Raw genomic sequence first — 27,220 nt, forward strand, 5'->3', positions numbered from 1 at the left:
CCACATAATGATATAAGCATTAGAATTAATCCTGCTGTTCTGCTACTCATTATCATTTAATTATGTATAACTATTTGCTCAAGAAAAAACTCTACGTTTCATCCAAAGTTATGGCTTTTGTTTTAACCATCCGTTTATTTCCTTAGTCTGTATTTATTTGAACTTTCTTATTTTTATACAGTTGGCCACATTCACAATAATTATTAACATAAGACTGTATTTTACTCCTTTGTAATAAATATATTTCTATTTCAAATGACTGATAGAATTTCAACCACCAGAGCCCACTAGGAGATATTCAATCACCGTCACCTAGGATTTTGCTTTAATTTGTTGGTGACTTTTAGAAGCAGCCAGTAATATGTAGAGGCCTGGTTCGTGTCACTGGCTATCACCGAGGAGATCACAGCCTGATCATGTCCTGACTGGTAGGTTGGGCCAAGTATGGGAAGACCAAAAATGACCCCAGAAAGGCACACTAGTTCTCATTGTTCCTACACCAGATGGGCACAGGTATAGCTCTCTCTATTCTTTATTCCATTTAAAATGCTCAACCTCCCCTAACTTTGATCATCGACTTCCACCCACTTCCCACCCTCATCAGTGTTTTGGGTCCCTGGTTGGTGCTTCCCAGCCCCAGACGGCTGTGGAGGAGACTTTCCCCAGATGGGCACCCCAGGCCGGGCTTGGGCGTGGGTCCTGGATGAGGGAGGTGGAGCCGTGAGGACCTAGGCCTTCAGCTCCTCCTCTCTCAACATGGTGATGAGCTCTGTTCACTCTGAGCTGCTGTGAAGATTAAGACAGTCCGTGTAGGGGACAGGGTGAGGCTGGCTCAGGGTCAACTCACCCGCACATCTGCTCAGGCACAGACACCCTATCTCAGCTCAACCAGCTACAAACAATAAAAATCTGATATTCCATTAAACGTGTCCAACTTTCATTTAATAGCAATAAGAATAAGAATAAGAATAATACCTAACATTTTTTCAGCTCTTACCCTGTCCCGAGTGCTTTACACACATTTGTGTATTCCACCTCATGGCACCCACTTCACAGATGGGGAAGCTTGGACACAGATGGAAGCTCATGTCCAAGGTCATGCAGCCAGGGCGTGGCAGAGGTGACACCTGCACTCCAAACCACAATCCAGGCCCCTTCAGTGATGAGGATGATACCAGGAAAGCTGCTGGCCCATCTTTCCATGTGAAAACTCTCTTCAACCTAGGACAGGGCTCCTTAGTCAACCGCATTAGAGGAAAGAGAAAATGGAGGCCATGGGAGGCACGTAAAGGGCAGAGGTAGAATTTTTTCTGGATCATACAGTGTCTGTCTCTCCAGACCTCCATCCGCAACCTCCTGAGCAGCGTCTGTAGGTAGAAACTGAAGACCAGTAGAAACACGAAGTCCTGTTAAACATCAACAAGACCATTGATGAGCCCCAGTAGAAAAATGGGAAAAGGATATGATAAAAAAAAAAATCCCCACAGATTAGGGAGAAACCAGCTACAAAGCACCTATCCAATAATGAACTTGTATCTAGAATATATAAAGAACTCTCTAAAGTCAATAATAAGAAAAGTCAATTTAGAAATGGACAGAAGATTTAAATATTGTATATCTTCACTAATTAAGATACATGGATTATAAATAAGTCCATGGAAAGATGACTTTAGCATCATTAGTCATTAGAGAAATGCAAATTAAAACCACTAAGCACCCAATAGGATGGCTAAAATCTAAAAGATTGGCATACCAAGTGTTGGCAAGAATGTGGAAGAACCAGAACTCTTGGACACTGATGGTCAAAAGGCAAAAATGGTACAGCCACTTTGTAAACAGTTTGACAGTTTCTTACAAAGTTAAGCATATACAGCTGACCCCTGAACAATGCAGGAGTTGGGGTTGCTGACCCCCACACACAGTTGAAAATTCACGTGTAACTTTTGACTCCCCCAAAACTTAACTAATGCCTGCTATTGACTGGAAGCCTTACTGATAACAGTCAATGAACACATTTTTGTATGTTACATCTATCATATACCATGTTCCTACAAAAAAGTCTGCCTGCAAAAGGAAAATGTTTTTTTAATCATCACAAGCCTCAAAAAAAAGTTTTCAATATATTTACTGAAAAATGCCACATATAAATGGGCTTGTGCAGTTCAAACCTATTTTCAAAGGTCAACTGTACTTACCATGCAAACCAGCAATTGTACTCCTATATATTTACCCAAGAGAAATGAAAACCTATGTCTACACAAAGACTTGTCTATGAATGTTTATAGCAGTCTTATTTGTAATTGCCAAAAACAGGAAAACCCAAATGTTTATCCAAAGATGAATAGTATATCCATACGTTGCTTTGTCCATACAATGGAATACTACTCAGCCATGACAAGGAATGAATTATTAACACACACTGCAACATGATGAATCTTAAAACAATTATGTGGATTGAAAGAACACAGACCAAAAAGGAGAACTATCTGATTCCATTGATATAATCTCTAGAAAATGCAAACTGATCAATAGTGTCAGGAAGCAGATCATTGGTTGCCTGGGGAGTGGGGGCAGGGTGAGAGATGAGGGAGGGAGGGAATTACAAAGATGAGGCATAAGGAAACTTTTGGGATGATGGGTATTTTCACTGTCATAGTTATGCTAGTTTCATCGGTGTACAGATGTGTCAAAACTTATCAAACTTTGTCCTTTACATATGGCAGTTTATTGTATATCAAATATATCTTGAGAAGGTTGTTAAACACACACACATGGGCACTCACACAAAGTGGGATGCCACTCCTTACCTACTGGAATGGCTAAAATAAAGAATAAAAACTAAGAATACCAAGTGCTGATGAAGATGTGGAGTAACTGAAACTCTCTCATCCATTTCTGGTGGAAATGCAAAATGGCCCAGAGCTCTGGAAACAAGGTTGGCAGGGTTTTAATCAAGTTCATCACATACTTAGTACACAAATCCAACCATCCCATCTTAGGTATTTATCCCAAAGAAATGGAAACTCATGTTCACACAAAAATCTCCATGTGAATCTTAGAGTGGCTTTATTCATCAACACAAAAAAATTGGTAACAACTCAAGTGCCTGTTACCTGAATGAATAAACAAACTATGGAATATGCATACACTGGAATACTAATCGGTTTTGAAAAGGAGCACATTACTGATAATGCTCGACACTGTGGATGAATCCCGCGGACACGCCAAATAAAGGAAGCTGCCTTCTGTAGGACTGGAATGTTCTATTTCTTGTTTCTTGATCTGACTGCTGGTCTCACAAGAGGGTTCATTTGAAAACAGGCATCAGGTTGAACACTTCTGATGTGTGAACCTCTGTACACTTGTTAAACTGTTAAAAGTTTTTAAAAAAAAATCCTGAGAGTTCAGAAAGAAACTGTGACAACTCAGCCTTCCTCCTGCCCTGAGCCCAGCCCCCAGGTGTCCTCCTCGGAGGCCACGAGCAGCAGATGCTAACACATGTCTGTATTTATTCTTGAAATGTTTTGGAAGGGGCTCCACCTGAAGGAATTCTTCCCTGTTGCTTGGATCCCTACTTTTTTATTTTTATTTTGCTAAAAGCCTTTTTGAAGACAAAAGGTTAGATAAAGATTGTGCAATCAGACAGGTTTGGGTTCAAATCCCTACTCAGCCATTATCACTGGGGTGGGGGCATTGCGGTCCAATCCCACCTTTTCTGTAAAATGGGGGTCACCTCCCGAGGGCTGTTGGGACAGCCTTCATTCCTGGGCTCTAGAACCGCTTGCTCCCCATCCTTCCAGATCCCAGAGAGCCTCTGCCTTCCACGGGCCTGGGTGAAGAGGGAGAGAGTGGGTGCAGGGGCTCAGCCTTCCCTTCCTCCAAACCCCTCTATGGCGCCACCAAAGTAGTCTACAACCTTCTTTAATTAATTCAACAGATATTTCTTGGGTGCTTGCTGTGCGGTTATGTAGAGTCCAGGGGTCTGGCCATTCCGTCGCCAGTGTCAGGCTTCAGAGGCCGATTAGCCTGAGCTAGACACGGAGGGTAGGGGCGCTGGTAGAGATGGATGTGGGGAGGGTCCAGTTAAGTGAGAAGGGAATTTTAAAGAGATATGCTTTATCGTTTCCCTCCTTGTCTTCTGACTGGAGGGCCCAGATTTGTCACTGGCACCACCATCCACCACCCGGTTCGTGGCTCAGGCCCGCAGTGGGGAGTGCTGGCCTCCTGGCCTCCCGCCTCGGCCTCCCCCGCAGGCAGCCATTCTCCCACCCTGCCCAGCCCAGGCACAGAGATCTCCCACCCGTCTTCCTCCTCTTACTTTCCAGCGGAAGTGGGGGCCTGCAGGTGTCTCCTCTCCTGTCTCCCACTTCCTTTCGATCCCCTCAGTCTATTTCCCACGTGCAGCCAGAGGGAAGTCACTCTTCTGTGAAAAATCCCCTGGCAGCTTCTCAGAGCTTAGAATAAAATCAAACACCTTGGCCCACAAGGCCCTTAGGGGGCCGCCCACCTCCCCCATCCTGGCCTCTCTCCCCTCCAGCCACACTGACCTTCTTGAATGCACCAGGCACATACCCGCCTCAGGGCCTTTGTGGATGCTGTTCCCTCTGCCTTCAGCCTCCTCCCCCCACTCATGCTTTCTTGGCCTGACTGACTCCTTCACCACCTCTGGGAAGGCCACCCAGATGCCCCACCCCCTTAACTAAGCTAGCGCCCCCCTGCTGCTCTCCCGGGCACCTTGCCCCCTTTCTAGGCAACATTGTTCCCCTCCCTGGACTGTCAGCTCCCAGAGAACGGGACCTGGCACACGTAGGGGCTCAGTGCTTGGGTGCTAAATGCAGACAGGACTGAACTACAGTCACAGGGCTTACGGCTGGAACTGCAGACCTTTTGCAGACCTGCCCTCTGCCCAGAGGAGAGATCCAGATGGGAGAGTGAGGGCTGAGGTCCATGGGGACACCCCAGCCCCTCCTTCTCAAGGCACTGGGTGCAGCCAGCAGCAGTCACTATGGCCCTGAGGAAAGGCAGACCCTGGTTCAAAATCCTGGTGTCCAAACAGAGTTACCACCTGACACTTAAATTCCACTCCTTTATTTCTTAAGAGAAATAAAAACTTACTGAAAATGGTACTTTATATATGGTAGTCTATTGTATGCAGTTACATCTTGAGAAAACTGTTACACACAAGCACACAATTAGTTATTCAAAGGGCTAAAATGAAAACCTGATAATAGCAAAGTGCCGGCAAGGATGCAGTGCAGTGTAAATTCTCTCATAGCCTGCTTGTGGTCCACACAAAAGCCCATACAGGGATGTTCTTGGCACCATTCTTCTTAGGAGCCCCAAAGTGGAAACAAGCCAAATGTCCCTCAGCTGATGAACAGACACACAAAGCCTGGGGTTCTATCAGTGGATTATTGACTAAGCCACCCATACGCAGAATGGAGTACCAACACAGGTCACAACATGCCTGAACTTCCAAGACATGATGCTCAGTGGAAGAAGCCAGTCATAAAAGGCCACGTGGTGATTTGTAAGATTCCATATTTATATGAAATGTCTAGAATAGGCCAATTCACAGAGACAGAAATCAGACTGGTGGTTGCCAGGGACCGAGGGGAGGAGGAAATGGGGAGTGGCTGCTAATGGATACCGGGTTTCTTTTTCCGGTGATGAAATAAATGTTCTGGAATTAGGTAGTGGTGATGGTTGCACAATCTTGTGAACATACTAAAAACCACTGACTTGTACCCTTTTGATGATGAATTGTTTGGTATGTGAGTTATATCTCAATAAAGCTGTGAAAAAGAATCCTGGTACCAGTGACCTCAGAGCTGTGTGTCCTTGGGAAAGTCCCCTGTGTTTTCTGAGCTCCGTCTCTGCCTGTCACGCACAGGATTGGCTGGCCAACAGGTCTGCACGGCCAATATTCATGCTCATGGTGAATAATGGCCCCCCACCCCAGGGCTGGAGAATGGGCTGCCCATGGACAGAGAGGCCAAGGGTGATTTCAGCCTAGGGTGGGCACCGAATGGAACCCAGACATCACCCCTCAGCCCTTGAGAAAATGACAGGCAGCTGTGATCACCGAGCCCGTCTTCCTTTGCTGCAGGACGTTGCCAAGCCTTGGGCATCATTCTTCTGTGTCTGCGTGAGCCTGTTTAGAAAGAAAAACGCATGCTCATTATAAAAAATCCGGAGATTTATGAAGAAGAGAATTGAAACCCCAGCAACCTGGCCATCCAGGCAACCACCAACGACCCCCAGGGCATGCATTTTCCTCTCTGTGACATGGAGGTAAACCTTTACATAAATGGGACCCTACTATCTTTTCAAGCTGCTCTGCAAGCTGCTGCTTTCACCTGTCAGCGTGTGTTGGCACTTTTTCAAGTCAACATGTGAATATCTAGTTTATCTGGGAAAACATTGATTGATCGATTGATTGATTGACTGAAAACCAGGAGATGCTTCCTGGGGGAGGCAATGATGACACAGTGGAAAAGGCAAAAATTATATAAAATGAACTGCCCTCCTCACCAGCTCCTCCATCTGCCCCAGAGTAAATCACTGAAAACAGTTCTGTTTTTTTTCTTTCTCTTCTTCCTTCCTGTCAACAAATATTCATTGAGTACTAACAGCTCATCCATTTATTTATTTAGTCACTCATGAAACATTTGGAGTGCTTGCCGTATGCCAGACATTTTTCTGTCTGTTCCTGTGCCACAAACAACATACATTTTCAAGCTTGTATCCTCATTTACAGTAGCTGCCACGTTCTCAGAATATACAAGGACCCTGACTAACATATCCAGTCCCTTCATGCTGGGCATTTAGGTTGTTAATGCGTTCTGCTCTTCTGAAAAGTGCTGTGCAGAATGTGTTTATGTATTTTTTATTTTATTATTGGGGCAAAGGTCGAACGAACATGTTTCACTGATGTGTGAAGTGAGGCCTAGAGAGGGCAGGGACTCAACGTAGGGTCACAGAGTGAAGCCTGGGTGGCCCTCAGACCAGCAAGGAAAGGATCAAGGTCCCTAGGAAAGCCCCGTGCCCAGACCCAGGTCATTTTTCTGGGTTAAAAATGGGTTTCCTGGGGGATTCCCACCCCAGACACCCCCAGGAGCAACACATGGGGCTCCTCTCTCTGTGCTGCCGCTTTTTCAGCCCCCAGTGGAGCATTTATTTCAGGCCATAGCACCAGCTAAGCAGAACTGGGTCTGGGGATGCCCGTTCCCCTCACCAGAGGCCTGCCAGCTTGTGCCCACAGAGGGGTGGGAAGCACCCGACCTCAGCCTTCCAGCCCTCCTGGGCTCTGCTCAGCTGGCTGCAGGGCATGCGGGGTGCCAGGCCCTGGGAGTCGGCAGGCCAGCTCAGGCCGCAGACCTCGGCCAGGGCCAGGAGACGCAGAGAGCCAGCATTCGGACGATCCTCTGTGTGACTTTGGGAACATTGCCTTCTTTTTGAGAACCTCATTCCCTTATCTGTAAAATGGGCATAATAATAGTCAATGTTTACCATAGTGCCATTCTATGTCAGGCCCAAGCGAGGCCAAGCAATTTATGAATATTTATGAGCATTCATTTAATCTGCACCAAAACCCTCAGAAGGAGGGCCTGCTCTTCAGATGAGGAAATGGACAAAGAGAGGTCGAGCCAGTGCTCTAGGTCACAGAGCAGGTAGGCACGGAAGAGCCCAAGCTCTTAAGCACTGTAGGACTCTGCTGCCTACGGTGGTTGTGAGGGTTAAATCAGGTAATCTGTGCAAAACAGAAAGCGAACCTCTTGCATTGTTTATGGTCATGATTGTCATTATTATTACCTGCCTGACTGGTTGCTCGTTGCCTTATTGGGTCTTTATTTCCATTAATTGCTGAAAGATCTGGACAAGGCATCCTCGTTGGCCCCTCCCTCACTCTTCATGCCCACATGTCACCAAGCTTCCCAAGTATCTCCTGACCCCCCCTTTCCCTCTGCTCATCTGCCACCAAGAGGGCTGGGGGCTCCTGCTCCTGGCTTTGCGCCCCACACAGCTGCCTGCGGAACCTTCCCGAAGAGCGACTCCACTCATGACCACCCCTGCTCAAACCCTCCCAGGGCCCCTCAGTGCCCTCAGGACAAATCCAAAACTCCCCCCAGGCCTGCGTGGCCCCGGCCCAAATCCCAGCCAACCTCTTCCCCACCCCAGCTCCATCCAGCCCTGGCACCTACTCGCACTCTAACTTCTGAGATCAGGGATTGTCAGAGCTTTTACTAAAGCCCAGGAATCACAATGACATAATCTGACACCCCCTCATCCAGACCAGTTTCCCATCTCTCCCTGAGGGTTTGTGAGTGAATAATAAAAAGCTCCCAGATCCATTCCAGGCCCTGAGAAAGACTTGGCCTACCCTTGGTTGTAGCTACCTGTAGTGGGTTACATTGTGTCCCCCAAAAAGATATGCTCAAGCCCCAACACCCAGAACCTGTAGATGTGACCTTATTTGGGAATAGGATCATTGTAGGTGTGACCACACTAAGATGGGGTCATACTGGATTAGGGTGTCCTTACAAGAAGAGGAGAAGGCACACGCTGAGAAATAAAGACCCAGAGGAAGGCCTGCGAAAATGGGGGCAGGGAGTGGAGAGATGCAGCTATGGCCAAGGACAGGCCAGATCACCAGGAGCCCCCAAAAGCCAGAAGGGGTAAGGAAGGCTCCTCTCCCTGGAGCCTATGGAAAGGGCACTGACACCAGCTGACCCTTGATTTCAGGCTTCCAGCCTCCAGAACTCTGAGAGCGTAAGTTTCTGCTGATAGGTTCACTCCATTCCTGGTAATTTTTTTATGGCTGACTTAGGAATCTACACATCACCCAGCTGTGGGCATCCAGAGTGGGGCCAAGGCGCAGGGGGCAGAGGGAAGCCCTGCCAGGCGGAGGGCCCACCGTCACGGAGCTCCTCGTCCGCAGGGGCCTCACAGAATACTGCATCCTGCCCCGGTACCCCTGGGCCTGAGCTCACTTTTCCTTGTCTGCCCCCACCCCCACATCTACACACACCTTCGGCTGCCTACTTGGCTGGAGAACTGATAGAGTTTCTAGAAGACTTGTTAAAGGACAAAATGGGCCCCTCTGTGCCAGAGATGCTAGGCAGGCAAGTGTAGTAAATGAAGACCTAGGCTCTGTTCTACTTCAATTTTCAAAATCTTAATTACACCCACTCCAAAAGTAGAAAGAACAAAATGACAGCAGTAATGAAAGAACTCAGGGTTTGATTCCCAGCTCTGTCATTTACTGGCTGTGTGACCCTGGGCAAGTCACTTACCACTCTGTGTCTTGGTTTCCTTGAGTTGGTTTTGACAGTTGAATGAGTTCATCTAAGTGTGGTGCTCAGCACCATGCCTGGCACACAGAAAGTACTCTGTAATTCCTAGGTGCCCGCTTACATCTGTACATCAGTCATCAAAGCTTGCTGAGTGTGCACCCCCTGTGTGGGTGCACCAGGGACCGGACAGTGAACAAAGCAGACATTTCCACTCACTGGAGTTGACATTCTGGTAGGAGAGAGAGACAGTCAACAGAGAAACTGTGAATAGTCAAAAACATGGTTTGTCAGGTGGTGGTAAGTGCTATGGAGAAAAACATAAACAGCGGAGGGCGGGGGCTGGAATGCAAAGGGGAGTGAGGTGCTGGGGAAGCGGCCACGTGGCTCTCTGGCGCGCATCTTCTGGGCAGAGGACCAACAAGTGCAAAGGTCCTGAGGTGGCAGAGGGCCCTGGCTGGATGGAGTGAGGGGGATGGAAGAGGGAATGAGCAGAGGTGATGGGGCCAGAACGCACAGCGCCTGTGGGCCGAGGTAAGGGTGTCGGCTTTTCCTGGGAGTGAGGTTGGAGCCACCATGTGTGCATGAAAATACATGTGTTGTTGTTGGTTTGTTTTAATCTGGAAAGACATAAACTAAGCTCTTCACGCATCACACTGGGATGGTAAAGGACAGGGTGTTCTGATCATACATGAGCCTCACATCTAATCTTTTCATTGCTTTTTTTTTAATGAAAGAATAAATTCCCATAAGGTGTGGAATTGACAATTTGAAAGCAAAGAGGAGTACAGAGGACCCAGATCCTAGCTTGCCAGGGTATCCCCATTTCTGCTCAAGGGACACCCCTGGGTAGCTTCCTGGTCACTAATGGGTCCCAGATGTGCCCAGAGGTGGCCCTGGCCCCAGATCTGCCGCCTGGACACTTGCATGGTGATTGGCTTTACAGCCAGTTTATTTCCTGGATTCGTTTTAAAGACAAGCCCAGGGGAGGCCCTAACGGCCCCGCCAGAGCCTGCTGCTCCCCACCCCATCCTCCCAACCCCACAGCTCTGAGCGGCTACCCAGACAGAGGAGAGAAAGTTCTTCCCTAGCACAGAATGCCAACCAGTAAAAATAGAAGGAATGATGGAGCTAAAAAATCACCCTTTGGCAACCGCCACAGTAATAATTGATTTAGACAAAAATCACCAGTGAGGGCTAAAACTCGTGGGTGGAAGTTTGAGGAGTAACAGGATATTCACATGGTCCAGGAATGTCTCCCCACACGATGCAGATTAAGTACAAAAGGGGAAAAAGAGGAACTTTTCTCAGGCGAAACCTGGCAGACACCACCTTAATCAAGTGGTCAAAGTTGACGTCACCAGTGATGGGACAGGCTGACCCCATGTGCCGCGTGATACCTCACCCTGAGAAAGACGCAGTGCCACTTCTGTGGTCCTGCTGAAAGTACACAACCCAAATTTAATCATGAGGCGGCATCAGGGAAGTCAACACTAGTGGGCATTCTACCAGATAGCTGGCTTGAACCCTTCAAGTATGTCAGAATCCCAAGAGCCCATGGAAGGAGCTGTCCCAGAATAAAGAGACGGGAGAGCCACAAGTAAATGCAATACATGATCCTGGCTCTCTCCCCACCCCCATCCCTCAAAGTGCTGTGGAGGATAGCTGGAGAAACTTGATTATGACCGTGGATTAAATAACAGCGTTGCACCAGTGCTAAATTTTCTTGATTTCATCACTGAACCATGGTTATATGAGGGGATGTTCTTGTCCTTAAGAAATACGTGCATGCTTAAATATTTAGTGGTATTTAAGGGGCATTGTATTCTACAACTTACTTGCAAATATTCCAAAATAAATGATAGGTGGGTGTATACATGCTGAGAAAGAGAAGATGCAAGTATGATAAAATGTCAACATTTTGGGGAGTCTGAATGGAAGATTCCAACTTATTGTACTTTTCTTGCAACTTTTGTCAGGTTGAAATTAGTTCAAAATACAAATTAAAAAAAAAACTGTCTCCTGTTCCCTCCCTCATCTCCATCCACCCCGTTCCTGCTCCTTAGAGAATTGCTGTTACTATTTTATTGAGTTATTATATATAATTCTTCCAGAATTTCTGTATGCAGATACAAACAAGGAGCCACAGGCTCATTTCCTCTGCTCTTCTTCCCACAAAAGGGGGCGCGTTCTGCATTGCCCTGTTTTTCTTTTAGCAGTGTGGCTAAGTGGGTGGCTGCTCCATATTAGAATGTAGGGACCATTCGCATTCTTTTTATTCCCACCCCACCCAGGCCACCGGGTCCAAGAGCTCCTTTAAATCCATCCAAATAACCCTCACCTGCTAGTGCTCAGGTGTGCCTGCTGCTGGCGGCGTGGCACGACTGTCACAGCGCTTCTTAAATCCCCTTTGCCCCAAGGCCTCACCGCCCAGGCCAGGCCAGTGTCATCTCTCCCTGGGGCCTCACGCTGGGCTCCCAGCTCTGGTTCCTCTCCTCCCACAACGGGGCTGACTCCATTCTCCACCAAGAGCCAGATGAATCCTTTAAAAGTAAACTGGGCCTTATCACCCACCCGCTCCCGCAAAGGCCCCAGTGGCTCTGGGCTGGACTAAAAGCTGAACTCCTCACCACCTGCACCAGCTCTGCAGGATCTGGGCCCAAGCCCGCTGGCCCTCCCCAAGCCCCTCAGCCACTGGACTCCCAGCGGAGGGGGCCGGCTCCTTCCAGCCCGGAATGCGCTTGTGCCCCCTCCCATGACTGGAACTCTCTCCTCCTCAGGTCTCCGCTGGAGCTGGAATGCCGGCTGTCCCAGGGCCCTGCCTCTGCAGCTCTCCCGCCCACCCTGCCTTATCGGAGGGGCCCCACCCCATCTCTCTCTAGCACACTCTTTAATTTCATCTTGGTGCCATCGCTGTAGGAAAACAGCTTGTTTATTCAATGAATTGCTTATTTTCGGTCTCCCCAGCTAGAATGTAAGTCCCGTGAATGCGGGGACTGCCTGTTTGTTCACGGCTGTGACCCCAGGGTCTAGAACAGGGCCTGGCACACACAGTGCTCATCCAAACCAACTGAATGAAGGCCCCTTTAGGCTCCCAGGTGGAAGGCACTATCATCACCCCATTTCACAGAGGCAGAAATCGGGGGTCCCAGAAGGGGAGGGCCTAGCTCCAAGTCCTGGGAGTCAGGGTCCCGAGCCAGGCCCACCTGCCTCCCAGGGTGGTCAGAGCCCACTATACCCAGTTCCGAATGCTGCCTAGGGGCTTCCACAAGGTCGGTCAGGAGTCTGTGTGAAGTTATTTATTTACTCACCATCAGTGTCAGTACCTACTGTGGGTGGATGTAAATGACAGCCCAGGGATGTGGGACACAGTAGGCCTTCAGCAAGTTGGTGCCCAACTCCCCTCCCCCCAGCTCCCTAACTTCCCTTCAGGGAGGCCAGCTACAATTTGGCGATTGTTAGAGAACTTTTTTTTCTTTTGGGAGGAAAGCTGCAAGTCATTAAGGGCTGCTCCCGGCCTGCGGGTCACCATTTCCTGTTTAGAAGAAAGAATCATCTCTCCTTTGGAACATGAAGCTCCCCCCACCCCCGGCCTGACTCTGGGGCTCCAGAGCTCTGGGACGCCTGCACCGCCTGCTCAGCGCCCTGCAGGAAACTGGCACCTTCAGCATCTTTTGTGCTTGAAAAGGATACTCATTTTCTCCTTGCCCCAGGAGGCCCGAGGTGAGGTCATCGTGACAGCCAGCCCAGGACAAGCTGACCGTCTTCCCGTCCTGTCCTGGAGCAGGAAGCTGAATGACCCCTACCCTTTGGCCTGGCTTCTCACCCTCGTGGCTCCAGCCAGCCAATTTCCTTGCATCAAAGGCCATTTGGTACCCAGTGTTCAGACAGAGGTGTGGGACCAACAGGGAGGCCAGAGTGGGGCCCAGATCTCTTGGAAACAGGAAGGAAGGACATCCTCTGTCCCCTTAGTGCTCACTGCACTCTACTCCGTCATCTGGGGGAGGCAGTAATCCCTCCCCAAAGACCTGCAGTGCTGAGGCCAAGGCCCATAGCCTGTCTAGTTGATAAGACCCAGGGAGCCAGCTTCTCACCCTGTGGGCCTGGTCAGCTTCAAAGTGGGAGAGAGAATAAATAAGGGGTATAGTGTGGAGTGCAGGAAACCCTGAACACACGCCCCCTCCTCTCCCCGGCCCACGGAGTCTCCCAACCTCCACATCAGACAGGAGGCCCAGGCTCAGAGACAGCCCCTGGGCTCCAACAAGGTCCCTGACAGTCAAACCTAGAAGTCCAAAGCCATGTGATGTTTAGGAGGACAAGATTTAAGGCTGTGTCAGAAATATCTGAGCTCCACAAATCCCCGCCCCCTCTTTCCTTCCTGAAGGTCCTTTAAAATACCCACTCCTCTATAAAACCAAGCAGACTTTTTCTTATCTATAAATTAACCACTTTATTGAGTATCAATAAACTGTACATATAACTATACAAAACATTTCCTTAGTACAAAATGTTGCTTGCAATATAAATACCAGTGTACCTTTAAAAATGTAAACATCTTCCCTCTTGGACCCACCTGTTGGGCCCTGAAAATAGTTCTGGGAGACACATTGGTTGGGCCAAAGCGCCCCACTCAGGCCCCTGACAAATGACGGCAATTACTCACAGTCCCTTTTGAGACTGTTGTTAAATCGCCCATGAAACAGGTGCCACCATGACAGACAGGAGGCTGAAATAGCTGCCCTTGCCTGGAGGCATCTTGGGGTCTAGATTCGGCCTTTTGTGGGTGCTGCCCCTGCGGGTGCACCTGGGGATGAATAACTGCATAGTCACACCTCCTGAGGGTTCCTTGGGGGAGGAGTGGGTTCCCCTGAGTGGGGTGGGAGCTTCCTATCAGTCTCTTGGCTTTTGTCTGGAAGCTAGGAGCAGCTGTATCCAACAGCTTTGGATACAAAAACTCACAGAAAGGCCAACTCCAGAACGCTCTGAAGCAATGGCTGCCAAAAGGGGTCTCCGCTGGAAACCACCCTCCCATCCGCCATCCACAGAGATGTCCACAGAAAGGCCTCTCTGCAGCCCACGTAAGCACCAGAGCAAGAACTGGTCCTCAAGATCCTGTGAGGCCCAACGCCGCCAGAAGGGGGCGCTCACAAGGGCGTTTGGTGGCAGCGGGTGGACGCAGCCTTTCCTCTGGGAGCTGAGGCCACTGTGGGGGATTCAGAAGGTGCCTTGAGGGTCAGCGGGGGCCCCCTGAGCAGCCGGACTCTTGGTGTTTGTGGAGCAGGGACATGCGTGAGAAGGTCCGGGAACATGTCTGACACTGGTACTTCTTGACGTCCGAGTGGGTCTGGAGGTGGGCCCGCAGGTTGGAGCGGTCAGCGAAGGCTCGGCTGCAGTGGGAGCAAGAGAAAGGCTTCTCACCTGGGGGGAGAAAGCAGGGCCGAACTGAGTGAGGCTGGCACTTGGGATAACAGCTGGCATTTACTGAAATCCCTACCCACCCACCCCAGCCCGGAGCCCAGCTCAATCCCAACCCTGAGGAATCCCCTTACCCAGAAAGACCAGGCCATAACCAGTGTCCAAAGGCCTGGGTTTGATAGGGAGCTCAGCTGCTTCCCACTGTGTGACCTTGAGCAAGTCGTGTGGCTTCTCTGAGCCTCCATTTGCTCTTCTGTAAAATGGGGCTGTTCACCCCCACATTAAGGGTTGGTGATGGAGAGAAGGTAGAATGAAGTGCTTAACCATTCCATGCCTGCAGGGACCACCTCACCACTGTACTTCATGCACTTTATGCTGGGGCAGTGAGCATTTCACACCTGTCTCATTTACTCCTACCCTTGTCCCCAGGTTAAAGATGGTGACACGGCACAGAGCGGCAGGGCCGCCCAGCAAGAACCAAGCAGCCCGAATCTGGAGCCCTTGCTTCTAACACTACAGACTGCCTCCCAGTTATGGGGACTGTGGTGGATGTTCCCTATAATCACTCCTGGATTTCCTTCATTTGGGGACAAAGCTTAAGTGTCAGCCTTAAAGGCCACCCTGCCCTCCTCTCCCCGCAGCAGGTTAGGCCACTCCTCTGGGTTGCTTCCCCATCACAACACTGACCACACTCAGGGAAATTTCAAGTCTCCTTGTCTGTCCCACTATCAGACCAAATCCTATGAGGGCAGGGGCCTTCCCAGGTCTATTCCAACCCTCCAGCCCAGGACCTGGGGCCCCCAAGAGGTTACAGAAACCTTTTACTTTAGGCCTTACTTAAAACCCCTCCCCAGATGTGGCCCTCACACTACCTGCATGGCTAAGGCTGTGTCGGGGAAAGAATCTTGCACAAGGGCCAGGGTACACAGTAAATGCTCTGAAAGTGCTTCTACAATGAGTAAGCCTGGGTTTTTTTTCTGGGTTGTTTGTTTTTTTAAAAGAACTCAAAGCCTGGCCCATCAATCACCACCAGATAACACTGTTCACCAACTCTTCATAATTCTTGCCCCAACCATGAGAGGCTAGAGTTCATGGTCCAAAAACACTGACAAATGTTGTGTTTTGGTTGTTTTTTTTTTCGGAGGGGAGGGGGATGCGTGGGGGTGTATGTAGCATTTCCCAAATAAAAAGTCAGAATAGTAACTCATTAAACAAATACTTATCAAGCTCCCACTTCACACCAGGTACTGTTCTGTAATGCTGAATATTCTTTTCCAAAAAATGCAATTCTCTTATCCTCTCCTTCCCAGCCTGATATGCCTCTAGGCCACGGCCCATTTGTTAAATCCCAGAGCTGGAATTCAAGAGCAGGGAATGAATGAATTCCATCAGCCTACTGGGTGCCTGGGGCTCTGTGCTGGGCATGGGGAGGGAGGTGTTCAGAAGTCAGATGCCTGAGGCTGACTGTGGAACCAGTCACTCATGGGCTGTCTCCTCAGGCAGACATACAAGGAAACAGGCCACACCGCAGACAGGGGGAGGACTGGGGAAGGGATGGCTGACAAATCTGCTCTTCCATTATTGAGCACCCTCTACATACCAGGCCTGAAGGGTTTGAGAGCTGCATTCTCCCAGGCCCAAGCAAGGGTTTTTCTTTCACACACTCCCCCTGAACTAAGGGCTTGCAGTATGCTCATCTGGAAAGGGGGATGGAGTCCTGTGTCCAGCACAGAAAGCCACTTGCCACTCAGCTCTCTGTCCACGGTGAGGGAACTCTGGCTCCAGCCTTATGAGTTGTGTGATTTGGGAAAGTAACTTACTTCTCTGTACCTCAGTTTTGTCCCCTCTGAGGTGGAGTTACAGTGGCACCTGCCTCCTAGGGCTGTTGGTAGGTTTTCTGTGTTAACACAGGTGAAGGAATCCCTGAGTACTGTGCCCCCAACACAACAAGTGCTCAGTTACCTTTGTTATGTGTGATCAGACATAAACCTGAACAAAGGGGGGAAAGGAAGGAGGCCTTTGGTGGAAGGAGGTCTATGTGGGCAAATGGGAGGCACACCCTCCACTCCCCACCCTCCAGACGTCTTTATGGTGCTCCTGGCGAGTGTGAAATCGGCACCAGGATGGCAGGGACAAAGGCCGTCAAGGGGGGCACTGTACATGCGATACTCCCTGGATTAAAGGGGCCTGACACGCTGCAGGCCAGCAGCTGCAGCCAGGAACAGGTGCTGGGCACCACTGCCCCATGCACCTGCTCCGCCCCCCCAGTGCTCCTCCTGGGCCCACCATTAAGGCACTCAGTGGAAGTCAATGAGGATGGTGATGGTGCATTTCAACAGGCTTTTGTGTCTGAGCCATGCCTTTACATTAAAACAATGTCCCGATGGGAAGGGAAAGAAGCTGGGGCCCAAGGGAGCACCCCAAGGGTTGCCTCCCCACAAATAGAGCCCTCTTCAGCTGGGCAGGCACCCAGCACAGAGGCCAGGCAGTTAAATCTTTCTTTACATGTTAAAATCAGCACAATTTGGACATCAAGTAGAGGAATGGATCACCATAGCCTGCAAGCATTGGAGGATGCCAGGGCCACTTTGTGGAAGAAATGACACAAATAATGCCTGCAAAATGCCAGGCTCACAACCCACTCCACTAACCCTCACAGTTCAGAGGTCAGCCACCAGACCAGGAAATGAATGCCAGAACTGAGTCTCCAACCCAGCTAGCTTGACCCCAAAGCTGACAGTCATGACCCTTGAACCTTTCCCCTCAACAGTCACTCTCCAAAGAGCAGACCCAAACATAGGGGCCTCCACCATTCAAGTTGTGGAAAGATGGAGGGGCTTACCTTTTCCCCATTTCTAGAAAGGTAAAAGGTAGAAGAGGCTCCATTTCACAATTTTCTACACATTTAGCATTGTTTTTGAAGCACCAAGCAAAGGTGCTGCCAGGTCTGCATGATAGGATTAAGAGTTTATCTACTCTGCCTTGGGGGTGGGGAAAGCAGAGCTGAGAACCATGACAATACAATTACAAAGTGATTAAGGAGCCACTGAATCTTGATAGCCAACTATATGATTATACTATCAATCCTGAGGCTCAGAGAGGTTAACTGCTTGCCCAAGGTCACACAGCATGAAGGCAGAACAAATACCAACTACCTTTTTGTGTGTGCTTGTCACGTACCAAGCAGTCCCAGAGTCCTTCTGTATGTTTTCTTTCATTTAACCAGCACAGAACTTCCACAATGTGTTCTTATGCTCATTTTACAGATGAGGAAACTTGAGGTTCAGAGAGGTGAAACATCAGCCCAAGGTTTGAGGAAATTCTCAAAGCAGGATTCAGAGCCATATGGGGGGGTCTGACAACATCCTGTCTAGCTAGGGTGGGGGTGGGTGGAGCAGGGTAGGCCCCTTCACACCTGACCCCCACAGCATGGTGTCGGTTGCACCTTTCCCATATCCAGCTCCAACCCATTTGGCTAAGAAACGGAGACTGAAGAAAAACTTGTCAAGTTATCTGCTTAGCCCATCTGCTTAGCAGATGAGTGAATGGATGTTTCCGCCAAACATTTCAGAGCACCAGGCCCCTGAACTCCTGAACGAGAAGTGGAAAGACAGGGCCTCGGTTTCTACAATCTGAAAATAACAAGCCCAGTCTCACAAGAACCAGTGAAGAAGGCAGTAGGGCAGTGAGAGGGGCAGCCAGCCTGCAGGGGCCCTCACCTGTGTGGGTCCGGACGTGGCCCTGCAGCAGCCAGGGCCTGGAGAACGCCTTCCCGCAGGTGCTGCAGACGCAGGGCAGCGTGTGGCTTCGGATGTGCATCTTGAGGGCACCCAGGCTGATATACTCCTTGTTGCAGTATTTGCAGTTGAAGGCCTTGCGAGACTGGGAGTCCTTGACCACGGAGAGCCCGGCCAGCTGCTTGGGCAATTGGCCCAAGCCTGGGAAGGCAACATAGCCCTCAGCCTCCAGGGAAGAGGCTGAGGTGGAGGAGAAGGATGAAGGAGTCGGCGACGGGGGGCTGGGGGGCTGGGAGCCTTTCCCACTGTCCTCGTCCGACAGGGAGGTCAGCTCCACAGCCTTGGGGATCTCCTGGGGCAGAAGGGAGGCCCAGCCAACGGGCTGGGCTTGGGGTGCCAGGAGGGAGTCCCAGATGAGCGTGGGCAGTGAGGCTGTGGGGTTGAGGACCTCGGGAGGCGGGATGGCCGCCAGCAGGTGGGCCTGGTCATAGGGCTGCTGGAAGGTAAACTCTGAGGGGAGACAGAGATAAGAGCAGGGTCAGGCATTCGGGCGGTCAGTCGGTCGGTCAACAACGTTAGGTCAGCCTGCTGGGGGCCGGGGGCTGAGTGGGCTGGTACTCAGTACCCCTTAGAAGAATAAACGGATTATGACCAGGTCAGACAGGCTCCTGCCCTCGTACGGCGCCCTCCTCACCCAGGTCGGCGGGTCCGCCCACCTCAGTCTCAGATTCACAGGAAGGATCCCCCCTTTCAACCCCAGCGCAAGGGGGCCATTCCTCCTGAGTCCCCCCGTCTCCGCAGCTCAGGAGACGCGGCCCGCGGCCCCGTCCCTCGCCCCTTTCCACACGCATCGTTCCCGCCCCCTCCTTTCAACCCTCCGGACTCCCGACCCTGCCCGCCCCGGGCCCGGCGTCTCTCCCACAGAAGCCTCCCCCCAGTTTCTGTACTGTCGGGGCTTCCCCGCCTCTGGGCGGCTAAGACGTCCCCTTAGTCCAGGACCACCGCCCTCTAAAGGTTCTCCCCCAACCGCCCGGACCCACCTGCTCCGGGTTCCGCAGACTCCGCGCCACATTTCCTCACGCCGACTGCTTGAACTCGCTTTCGGCCCTTAGGTTTTGTTCCCAAGCCGCTCCTCCCTGGAAGTGCCCTCCACCCAACCTCCGCCTCTCTTCCAAACCCCCCGGGGCCCGGCACCCCGTCCCTCACCTGGAGAAGAGTCGTGCAGCTCGCTGTAGTTGGGCCTCCGGCGAGAGCAAGCGGACTTCCTGACGAGAAAAGAGCGCGGCATGGTGGCCGGAGCAGCGGGGACGCCGGGTCGCACTGGGGGTCACCGGCAACTCCAGCTGCGAGGTCCTGCCACTGCGCTCTGAGCCGAGGCGCGCCGCCAACTCCTTTTAAGTATGCCAACCAGTGCGGGGCGGGGCAAAGTGGTGGTCACGCCCACTTCATCACCTCCTCGCCAACCGAGGCGCGCCTTCACCGGAGGACACGCCCCGAGCAGGTGCGCTGGGGGCTGGCGAGACTCGCGCCGCGTGGCGCTGGGAGCCGGGCGGGGGCCGCTCCGAGGCTGGGCCGCGGGCTTTGCACTCGTCGCTGGAAGCGGGCTTGCTAGGGACAGGGCATAGGGCGCAAGGCGCCTCTGGCGTGACGGGACCACCTGCGGGACCCCGCGCTCCCTCCAGCTCAGTGCTGCCTGGTCGCCCGCTTCTGGAGCCCCCTGGCGCCGAGTGCAGCGGATCTGGGCAACTGACATTCCGAAGCCTTCTCCGCCTCGGTCTCGGGGAGCGGGCGGAAATTTCCTCGGCCCGGCTGGCGCCTCGCAGAGTGTGGGATTGACGGGGGACAATACATATTCCCGGGGAGGATTCGAGGAAATGGACACCTTCATGTGGCTGCTGGCAATGTGAAATGCCACAGCCTTTTTGCAAAGCAATCTGGCATCATTTAGCAAAACGCAGTCATTCTTTCACTCAATAAACAATAAATGTTTACTGAGCACCCACTACGTGGCAGGCACTGTTTCCGAAGCTGCAGATACAGCCCTGAACAAAACACTCGGGGTCTCCACCGAAGTAGCTCACCGACCCGTGTGGGAGGCAGACGAAATTAGCAGAGAATTATAACGCAAAGGGAAGTGCGCTTTGATAGGGGGAGGCCAGAGGGTGCAACGACAGTCAAGAGGCAGGTCACCTGACAGGGGGTCAGGGGCGACTTCCCAGAGGAAGTGAAGAAATACCGAGGGGAAAGGCACAAGGTAAGAATCAGTAACTACTTCAGAGCATTGAGAGCAGCTCCCCAGGGATGGGGGTGGGGTAGCAGGCCGGGAGGGGTCAGATCTGCAGGGCCTCCAGGGCTTGGAGGAGTTTAGACTTTGCCCCTAGGGCACTGGGGAGCCAAGGAAGGATTTTCAACCCAGGAGGGACCTGTTTAGAGTTTTGTTGGGAAAGATCAGTCTGGGCAGGTGAGAGATAGAAGTAGGACAGGGTGGGGCTTTGGGTTCTCCTCACCTGTCTGGGGGTCATCAATCCAGGATCTAAAGGACCTAACTCTGGGCTCCACAGGGGACACTGCCTGATCCAAGGTCGGGTGCGCCCAGAGAAGGGACAGATGTACCCTTGCCCCGAGTCCTCCTGTAGGCCCATTGACTCCAGGGCCATGCCAGGCCTGGTGGTCGGGGGAGGCATAGAAACAAATACATAGGTCCTGCCCAACTTATTTCCACCTGTGAAGCAAGGACTATACAACCTGTAAGTCCCAGACTCACCACCTAGACGGAGGGCAGGGGATGACTGTCTGGGTCACTAGGTGCTGGGTAACAGCTGTGAGCAAAAGTCATCTGCACCCTTGTTCTAGTTGGTGAGGATAGGGTAGGGGAGACAAGTCGCACAGTCATTGTGATGAATATACCACTTTCCTTTGTCTATTCAGTTCCAGTCACGATTCTCCACATGCTGCCAGAGAAAAGACCATATCCCTCTGCTCAAACCCTCCTGCGTTCCTGTCTCACACAGCGTAAAAGCCAAAGTCCTCGCCACAGCCCTCTGCCCTGATCTGACCTCTGCTGACTTTGCCTTGAGCCACTCGCCCCCTCCCCATGCACAATGATACCCCCTGCACTTCTTTCTGTTCCTCCAAATCACAGCCCTTTCCCACTACAGGAGTAGAGACCCCGAGTGTTTTGTTCAGGGCTGTATCTACAGCTTCGGGAGCAGTGCCTGGCACATAGTAGGTGCTCAGTAAACAGGACCTTGGCACCTGCTCCATCATCCTCCCTCCCCCCTAAATCTCTCTTTCCCCAGATCTTCACCTGGCTGGCTCCCTTTCAGTCTTTGTTTCAGCATTAACTTCCACTGCTCAGCCTCATTAGTAGTGAGAGAAATGCAAATTAAAACCACAGTGAGATACCATTTCACACCCATCAGAAGGACAAAAAGTTAAAATTTGGTCAGTATCAAGTGTTGATGAGGATGTGAGGGAAGCAGGAATTTTGTCCCATGCTGGCAGGGGGGTCAATGGGCACAGCCACCTTCGGAAAAGTTTGGTATCAACAGGTGACTCTCCTCCTCCCAGAAATTCTGTTTCCAGGCCAAGTGCATCCAAGGGGTTCTGAGCGCTGGCTACAGATTAGGTTTCCTTGCAGAACACCCAAGCCCACCCACACAGACGTTCTGATCTCATTAGTCCAGTGGGGCCTCTGGTATTAGCATTTTTTAAAACTACCTGGGAGATTTTAATGAGCAGACAAGGTTGAGAACTGCTGCCTAGCCCTAAATGCAGAAGAAACAAGAGAACATGCATTAGACTCTTGTTCCTAATGGCAAAAAACTGTAAACAATCCAGGTGTTTATTGACAGTAGAATGGATTAATAAACTGTGGTACAACTCTACATGGAATACTATACAGCAATAAAAATGCAGGGAAAAATCTCAAAAACGTAATGAGCAAAAAAATCAGGTCATAGACAAAGACATAGTTAGTTGGAGTTACATAAGGTTCAAAAGCAGGCCAACGAAATCCTATATTGCTTAGGTATGAATATGGAGGTAGTAAAACTATAAAGAAAAGCAAGGAAATGTTCAATACAAAACTCTGGAGAGTGGTCAGCTAGGGACTTCTAGAGCTCTTGGCAAAATGTTTCTTAAGCACAGAAAGATCTTTATTATTACTCTTTAAACTGCACATAGACAATTTAAAACACTTAGTATGAAGGATACAACACAAATCAAACTTTAAGTCACCCTCAGGGGCACCTTCCTCGATCACCCTAGCCAAAGTAGGACCCCACCCCGGCCCCAACACCACTCTTTATCCATTACCCTGTGCAGTTTTTTTCACAGCACTTGGTGGAGGTTCAATCAAGTACTTGGCAAATGACTGATGACCGGCTCTACCTCCTCCTGGGTCACTCTGGGCAGGTAACCCAGCCTCTGTGAGCCTTAGCTTCCTCAACTTTAATAAAAGGTGGGTAAATCCTATCTCCTGGAGATGCGTTCGGTAGACAGTCCAGAGAATTCGAGCGCTCAAAACACTAGCCTGGGCCTCCAGATTGCACTTGCCTCCGGTTGCTCTGGCACCTGCGCCGAGGACGGGGGCCCGGCGGAGGGAGGTCTTCCTCAGTTCCGCACTGGCCCCTCCCTTCTGATTGAATTGCCCCCAGCGGCCTCTCCTCCCGCCCGCCCTCGCCTCCTCCTTCCTGGAGGCTGTGGAGAGCGCGAGGTGGGATGGGGGCTTCAGACAAGGCCTCGGGCCCGCAGACCAGCTCCCAGAGGTACTGCCCCGGGACGCCTTGGAGGGGAGAGCGAGGCGACCTGTCACACTGTGCTATCAGGTCCCCCCGGAAATGGGCGGCCTCTGCAGCGGGGCTGCACTCGTCCTGCCCTGCCGGGCCCACCCCGCCCACTACACGCCTCGGGGCGCGGGCCTCCGGCGCCCTCTGCTGGCTAAGGAACTCACTGCCACCGCCTCTGGGCTGTCACGCGGGGTGGGGACGCACGTCTTTAATGGGGTACAAAGTGGTGCACTTGCCATGGACAGCAGTTTGGGAATGTCTAATGTGACCAGGAATGGCCTCTGAGAGGAAGACAAATTGGAATAGAGGCTTGCGTTTTCCACAGTGTCCATCCCCCATCAAAAGTAAAACAATAACTAAAAAATGTAATTTGCAACCAATCAACCAAGAGACTTCCTCCATTCGAGATCTCTGTTTCCCTCCGCGAAGGTAACTGTTTGTACCAGTGCCTTGTATGGCCTTCCAGAGATGATCTTTATAACGATAAGGAGAAATATATGTATGTGTATGTTAATATGTACATCCTCTCTTCGTGTGACACAAATGGGAGCCTACACACTTACATTGTGCTCTTCCCTCCCAAGCAACAATATTCAGTATCTTGAAAATTGCTCCGTATCCTTACACACAGCTCCCTTAATCTTTTACAGGACTGCAGACTCTTTCATTGTATGGATTATACTATTATCCCACAATTTATCTTAACAAGGGGTCTGGTGATGGGCACTTAAGTTAGAACACAATTTTGTGCTACTAAAAACCAGGTGGCAATTTCAATGACTGTCTTTTTTACATACACAGCTTTGCACTCTGGGTCAAAGGTATGTTATCTAAAATGTTGATGCATTTGTCCAGACGTCCTTCAAAAAGGTTTAACTACATTAGACTTCCAGCAGCAGAGAGGTGAGGGACCCTTCTCAAAACTGACAAAGGCAAGGTATTGTCTAACTTCTTTATCTTTGCCTATCTGGTAAGGGAAAGTGAGTTCTCTTTGTTACAATTTGCATTTCCGGTAAGTGTGGTGGTACATTTTTTCACTTACTCCAAAGCCATTTCTGTTTCTCCAACTTCTGAACCACCACTGAGTTGATGAACCTCTTGATTGCTAGGAGCTCTTTGTATCTGAGGCTAACTGACCCCTGTTGATTAGATCTTCGATTTGGTGAGTGAATCAGAGACAGAGAGTTTATCTTGACCAGGAAGACATTGTCTATGGAAAGTTCAATGATTAGTCAAGGCTCAGCCTCCACCTTCTTCCTTAATTTAAAAAACAAAGCCTCTTGAGTGTCTCCTTGCCTGAGAACAGATTCAGCCTTGGGCCTGACCCACTGGGCCTCTGTATAGGAATCAAAATGGACACCCCAGGGTACAAATGGCTTTCAAGGGAAGTTTCTGGGTCCAAGTTTGTTGGGTGTGGCCCAGAGTTGGGGCCTCCAAGAAAAGATGTACAGGCCCTTTTTGTTCCCATTTGCTGAGCACCTGCTGTGTGCCAGGCTCTTTTGTAGGAGCCTCATTCACATGGATGGCCCTTTAGCATCCTAGAGTGGTATTCGATGCTTTCACACTCAGGCCCACATGAGGACCGGTTAATACATTATAGTGCGGTCATATTACCCACCTGTCAGAAAGGAAAAAAACTATATGTAATGGATGTGGACTCATATTAAGACATTAAGCAGTAAAAGCAAGGTGCAAAACAGAAGCAGGATGTGCTACCATTTGCATATAAACAGGGAGAGATGTACAGGTATCCTCTGGAGATGCAGCAACTGCCTCTGGAGGGAGGTACTGGAACCTGGAAACTGGTAATGGTGCTTGTCTCTGAGGACAGGGACTAGGTGGTTACTGGGCAGGGGTGGGAAGGAGATTCTTTACTACATGCCCTTTCCCATATCTTAAATTTTCTTTTGTATTACTTGTAAGTATTAACCTCATTAGTCTTTAATAGGGTAGCAAAAATTGTCCGTCAGAGAGAACTTGTAAAATATATACCAGCACACTCAGTAGACTACTTTGCAGCTGTTGAAACTGTCTGTGGGTACATAAGCCCTCCAAGGCTCCCATCTCTCTTATAGGAAAAGCCAAAGTAGTGTTCACTGCCCCATGAGGACTGCCGGGTCTGGCCCCCGGTGGCCCCTCTGAGCTCACCTCCTCCATGAGACTCCGGCCACAGTGGACCACATCAGGCATGCTCCAGCCTCAGGGGCTTTGCATATGAGGTCTCCCCCAGGTAGCCCCGGGGCTCGCCTCCCATCTCCTCAGGGTAACTTCTGGCACCATCTCACGCCCTTCATGCTCCTTGTCCCATGCTCTCCATTTGACTTACCTCCCTAGCACTCCCCACAATCTGACCTAGTGTATACCTTATGTATTTTGCTGATCGCCCTTTAGACCAGAGAGGTTGGCAAACCACAGCCCATGGGGCCACATCCAACCTGAGGTTTGTTTTTGTATGGCCCTTGAGCTGAGAATGGTTTTCACAGATGAGCATTTGCAACCGATTTGGGGATAGGGAACATTTAGAATCCCAATTAAAGCAAAATGTTAATCTTAAGAGAATTCCACTCTTCTCATTCATCAATCTGTATTACAAAAAAGTTGTACTTAGATATTCTTATTTTTGAACTTTTTGTCAATACAGAATTGTGGAAATTTGTTTTCTCTTGTTATGTAAGTAACTACATAATACAAGTCCTCGCTATGGAGGCCTGAAAAACCTAAATATTCACTCTCTGCTCTGCATAGCTCCACCTAGGCAGGAACTGCCTGTCTCCTCCCCTGCTGTGACCTAAGCACCTAGACAGGGCCTGGTTTGGAGTAGGTGCTCAATAAATATCAACCAAACAGGTGAATGAATTGACAGACTTTTGAATGAAAAAAAGTCAGGTAAACAGCATATCTAATAGGCTGCCTTTTGTGCCAAAGTAAATCAATAACATCTACCATGTAGGCCCAGGCTGTCTGTGAAAGGCCACCCAGGAATCCGGTTGCTGCTGAAGAAGAAAGTGGGCAGGCTTGGGACAGAGGCTTCTTTTTCTCCAAACCTTTTTGAAGAGTATTAATATTTTATTTCTGACACATGAGTCATCGTTTCAAATAAAATACTTTTTTGGGAAAAAACCCAACCACAAAATCGAGGCAGATACTGACTGCCTCTGAAATGGTTTGTTCATTTGTCCAGCGGGGGTAATAAGAAGGGTGACCATCTGTCCCGGTTTGCCCAGGACTGAGGGAGTTCTGGAACAGTCCTGGGCAACCGGGAGGAGGTGATTACCCTGGTGAAAAAGCAGTTATCCAAGGTTTCAGGGATGGTGGCTGGATGTGTGTGGGCTGAATGAGGCTGGGAAGCCAGGCCTCTCCGCCCCTGTGGGCTGGCACTGGGAGGTCCTGCGACTGAGGGATCTCCCTAAGGTGCAGACTGTGTCCTCCCAGCTAGCCTCCACCCATTTGCCACCAGGGACTCACACACGCATGAGTCTCAGACCATCACACACACAACACACACACCACCCCCAGACAGGACTGATATGCCCTGGCCGAAGGCTGAACCTGCTCTCTCCCCGACCCACACCACCCTTTCCTACCTCTAGGCTCTCTGCATCTCTGAACCACTGAGTGTGGGAGATACTGCCAAGGACTGGAGAGTGAGAACAAAGTATTTCCTTAGGTCAAAGTTAGCTCTTAGCTTCAGACTCAAAATCCAAACCCTGCTTGTGGTCAAGACACTGCATAACCCAGGGCTCAGCAACCCCGCTCTCACCATTGCTTGTCTGCTCCAGCCTCACTGGCCTCCTTTCTGCTCCCACCTCACACAGGGTCTTCTCGTAGCACCAGGGTCTCTGTTCCTTCTGCCCAGAACATCCTTCCTCAGGCCCTCCTAGAGCAGACCTCAGTTCAAACATCACCTCAGGGATGCTAATGTTATCTACCCTTTCCCTCTCCATCACCATTGGCCCATTTGATTCCCCACAGCAAGCCCTGAGTG

General features: G+C 50.4%; 1 protein-coding gene and 1 long non-coding RNA gene across 3 annotated transcripts; both read right to left on the bottom strand.

Annotated features, from left to right (window-relative positions):
• Window positions 1–5,176: 5,176 nt before the first annotated feature.
• Window positions 5,177–9,511, bottom strand: LOC140849748 (uncharacterized). Its single transcript, XR_012131930.1, has 3 exons — window positions 9,297–9,511; window positions 7,285–7,478; window positions 5,177–6,154 (listed from the first exon to the last, which is right to left on the bottom strand). It is a non-coding gene; the product is annotated as an uncharacterized lncRNA (long non-coding RNA).
• A 4,214-nt stretch (window positions 9,512–13,725) lies between these two features.
• SNAI1 (snail family transcriptional repressor 1) lies at window positions 13,726–20,131 on the bottom strand. Of its 2 annotated transcripts, XM_037006278.2 has the most exons (4): window positions 19,652–20,131; window positions 18,428–18,955; window positions 14,843–14,974; window positions 13,726–14,711 (listed from the first exon to the last, which is right to left on the bottom strand). In XM_037006278.2, exons 1-4 carry the CDS (start codon window positions 19,731–19,733, stop codon window positions 14,527–14,529), a joined length of 927 nt encoding a protein of 308 aa, XP_036862173.1. In that variant the 5' UTR covers window positions 19,734–20,131; the 3' UTR covers window positions 13,726–14,526. The 2 variants fall into 2 exon arrangements, with proteins under 2 accessions (XP_036862173.1, XP_017507374.1); XM_017651885.3 differs by lacking the exon at window positions 14,843–14,974 and having other exon boundaries at window positions 19,652–20,116.
• Window positions 20,132–27,220: the final 7,089 nt, after the last annotated feature.

Source organism: Manis javanica, chromosome 5, assembly GCF_040802235.1.
Source record: "Manis javanica isolate MJ-LG chromosome 5, MJ_LKY, whole genome shotgun sequence".
NCBI lineage: Eukaryota > Metazoa > Chordata > Mammalia > Pholidota > Manidae > Manis > Manis javanica.

What these genes read in the sequence shown, in the direction of transcription:
- SNAI1 (XM_037006278.2), bottom strand. Translation starts at nt 19,733, where the DNA reads ATGCCGCGCTCTTTTCTCGTCAGGAAGTCCGCTTGCTCTCGCCGGAGG. An exon ending in CCACGTCCGGACCCACACAG is followed by an intron (nt 14,975 to 18,427) that starts GTGAGGGCCCCT and finishes GGGGGTGAACAG; the next exon opens with CCCCATTTTACAGAAGAGCA. An exon ending in TTATGGCCTGGTCTTTCTGG is followed by an intron (nt 14,712 to 14,842) that starts GTAAGGGGATTC and finishes TTCTCCCCCCAG; the next exon opens with GTGAGAAGCCTTTCTCTTGC.